The following is a 3,426-nucleotide window of genomic DNA, read 5'->3' on the forward strand; positions in this document are numbered from 1 at the left end:
AGCGGTCCCAATTTTAACTATGAAATTATGTTCTGGGGGCTTCTCTAGAGGACCTGGGTTCAAGTCCCAGCACCAACATGACAGCCCACAACGGCCTCTAACTCCAGTTCCAGGGGATCTGGCACCTTTATACAGAGACATACATACAGGCAAAACACCAATGCACAATAAATAAATAAGTAAAAAAATCAAATTCTGATTAAAAATAAATGTGCATTCCACTCCTAACCAAGAAGCAATTTGCAATTGATACCTCCTGGGAGAGGGGAAATCAATTTTCTCCGTTGGAGTGATACTGGGTATATCAACCAGTTGGGTAACACAAAATAAATGCCAAGGGTTGTTCTATGTGCGTGATTTTTGTTTTTGTTTTTTTGTTTTGGTCTTACTATTTTGTTAGTTTATTTTAATTGTATTGTTGAGAAATAGAATATGAAGTCAGATGGGGAAGGAGGTGGGGAAGGTCTGAGAGGAGAGAGAATATGATCAAGATATATTGTATGAAAAATATTTTTAAATTAATGAAAGAAGAAGAGAGCTATAGAAAGGATTTTAAAGGGTTCATATGTGAAAAAAGCCAGTCCCTTAGTACTATATGTTTCTGAAATTTCAGCAATGGGAACAAGTGCAGATCTGCTCATGGGGACAGGCTGCAGGTCAGGCTCAACACAGGATCTCATCTCTTTCAGCAAAGCCACGGCTGCAAGGGCATACTTTTGTCCCATTGTTATGTGTGACTCTATACTTTTACTGGGAGGCTAATTGACCACAGCTTCATCAAATCCACCGAAATAAAAGGAATTTTAATTTCACTTGAGAGTTTTTTAAATTGAGTTTTTATACCATCGGGTTAGTTCTTTTGAGCCACCTAATATAATGTTCTTTTAAAAGTTAAGTCCTATGACTTGGGAAAAAAAAATAAGAGAGTCAAGTGTCCCAGCGTGTCAACTACACAACAGTAGTAGCAAAGAGCTGTGACAGGGAGCTGTATTCATTGTAATAGTCTACAGGGACTCTAGTCTTCAGGTTGTACTGCTAAGGATCCCAGTTTGCTGAGCAGAGCACATTCATACTTTTTCTCAGAGCGCCCCCTTGTGACGAGTGGCAGGTAGCACCAGGACCATTGATGGTACTGGCAGAAATGCACACTGAGGCAAGCCTGAGAGTGCCCATGTTTATCGCGGGGACCATACTTGATTTTCATAGCTACCTCCTGTCGTCTGTGTATAGATTGCTTCCCTGGGATAACGTGTCATGAGCATAGAAACCACCCTGACTTGCTCACCCCAGATCTGCTGCTAGAACAGAGATCTATCTTAATAAAGACACTCAGTAAACACTTACGTGGCAAGTAACCTCTCACTATTGATTATGGATACACTTATTTATCATAAATTAATGAAGGAATATCAAACCTGTGACATTTTAATACACAGGAAATATACTTTAAAAATTTAATTTGTGTGTGTGTGTGTGTGTGTGTGTGTGTGAGGGTGCATGCACATATATGTGTGCGGACATACAGAGGCCAAAGGCTAACATTAGATATCTTTTCCCATGCTAGTTTTTTGAGATAAAGTCTGTCACTGAACCTGAAATTCATCAACGTGGATAGACTGGAGGGGGATTCCCATGGTTTTGTCCCATACCCACCCCAGAGTTGGGGTTACAGATGTGCACCACTGCACCTAGTCTTTATGTGGGTACTAGGGATTTGAACTCAGGTCCTCAAGATGGCACAGCAGATACTTTACCAATGGAACTGTCTCCTGGCCCTAAATATCATACTCTTAATCCTTATTAACCAACCAATGGCATCAACTAATCCAAGACGAAAAGGAGAGGGTCAGAATTGACAGTTTATTTTAAAACACCAACTCCAGGGTCATTTTATTCAGTATTTTTTTCAACATCTTGTCTAATTTGGTTCTAATGAGAGCACAATTCAGATTTTCATTTTTTTTCTCTTTAAGTTTGAGTTACATCTATTCTGTAAGTCCTGGTTAGATTACATATTGCCTGGTAGTGGTGGCACACACCTTTAATCCTAGCACTGGGAGGCAGAGGCGGAGGGTTTGAGGCTAGCCTGGCATATAAAGTGAATTCTAGGACAGCCAGGACTGTTTATACAGACAGGCTATGTCTTGAAAACAAAACAAAACAGAACAATAACAAAAGATTGTTATATAGTATTTTATAACTTTAGATTTTAGTTTTTAATAAGTAAGGTCCATAAACTTTGACAATATTGAAATCTCAATGCATTTCTCTAAGTGTACCTAATAGATATCTTTAAATCATGGCAATAACTTAACAGGTGAGGTTTTATGGCACATTGTAAACTGTATGGTTGTTCCTGGGAGTGCCCGTCTACTGAGTTCTTCATATTTCAGAGAAGGTGGCATTTCTCCCATTTAACTTGAGAATCAGGTCTAATAAAACTTTGTCATTCAAAGTATTAGTTGAGAGCTCAGAACCTGAAGTTTAAAATTTAGGATTTTCCCAAACCACACCATTTAAAAATGGTTGAATTAGAATCAAACAAGCCCTGACTCCCAGAAGTACCATCCCACTATATAGAGTGAAAGGACATGCCCCCTTTCTCTGAATGTATGAGTGTACTTACATGTTGAATGCTTACCAGACTGGCTTGAGAATTCTATTTAATAGTTCTTGTCTTTTAAAATAATAACCAGTGCCCCTTTTCAGAATTGGCCACGGTTAAAGGAAATGAATACATTAAATCCCATCTGATTTGGTTAAAATTCAAAACCAGTGCTTGAAGATTAATTAAAACAGAGGTGCAATTCACACTATAATGGCATCTTGTTAAGGGGAAATGCAGATAGGACGCCCTTTGTGGCCTCTTTTGCTCTCTGTAGCTGGAGCTTCTCTAACTTCTTCATCATGGGTGTTCTTCTCAAGATCAGAAATGAGAATGTTCTCTTCTAAATGTGTTGTACTGAAGTTGAGCGTAGGGTAGTAAGAACCCCTAGACCCCGTGAGTCGCTGGAAGACTCCACTATTCTGCTTGTATATCCAGAAGCAAAGCATGAAAATGCCCAGGGCTATTATCAACGTCAGTGTTACTGTGACAGGAACGATGCTGTGGCTTAGTCCTGGAGAAAGACAAAGAAACACAGAGGACAGATACTGTCACATGCCTGCCTTCTATAGTATTGATTCTAAGAAATATCTAAATATTCTTTCCCTTCCAAACCTACCTTTCTCTGGTTGTGCCGTTACAGCTGGAATGCCTAAAATCAAATAACAAACAAATATTTCTTTAAATTAATCAAAGTTATGTCATTATTCAAGCAAAGTAGGGATCATACTATTGGTCATATATCATGTCTGGTATATGAATGATGTTTTATTAGAGCTCTGGTAGTCATTCATTTTGTGTGTGTGTGTGTGTGTGTGTGT

At 38.8% G+C, this 3,426-nt stretch overlaps 1 protein-coding gene across 1 annotated transcript in view; it reads right to left on the reverse strand.

Moving 5' to 3' along the window:
• Positions 1-384: 384 nt before the first annotated feature.
• Pla2r1 (phospholipase A2 receptor 1) overlaps positions 385-3,426 on the reverse strand; it is a 126,618-nt gene continuing 123,576 nt past the window's right edge. Inside the window, exons 29-30 of the mRNA XM_021194027.1 lie at positions 3,225-3,257; positions 385-3,119 (exon numbers count right to left, since the gene is read on the reverse strand). Coding sequence (XP_021049686.1) covers positions 2,830-3,119; positions 3,225-3,257 — 323 coding nt within the window. The 3' untranslated portion in view covers positions 385-2,829. The remainder of the gene's footprint in view (positions 3,120-3,224; positions 3,258-3,426) is intronic.

This window comes from Mus pahari, chromosome 3 (genome assembly GCF_900095145.1).
Source record: "Mus pahari chromosome 3, PAHARI_EIJ_v1.1, whole genome shotgun sequence".
In the NCBI taxonomy this organism is placed as follows: Eukaryota; Metazoa; Chordata; class Mammalia; order Rodentia; family Muridae; genus Mus; species Mus pahari.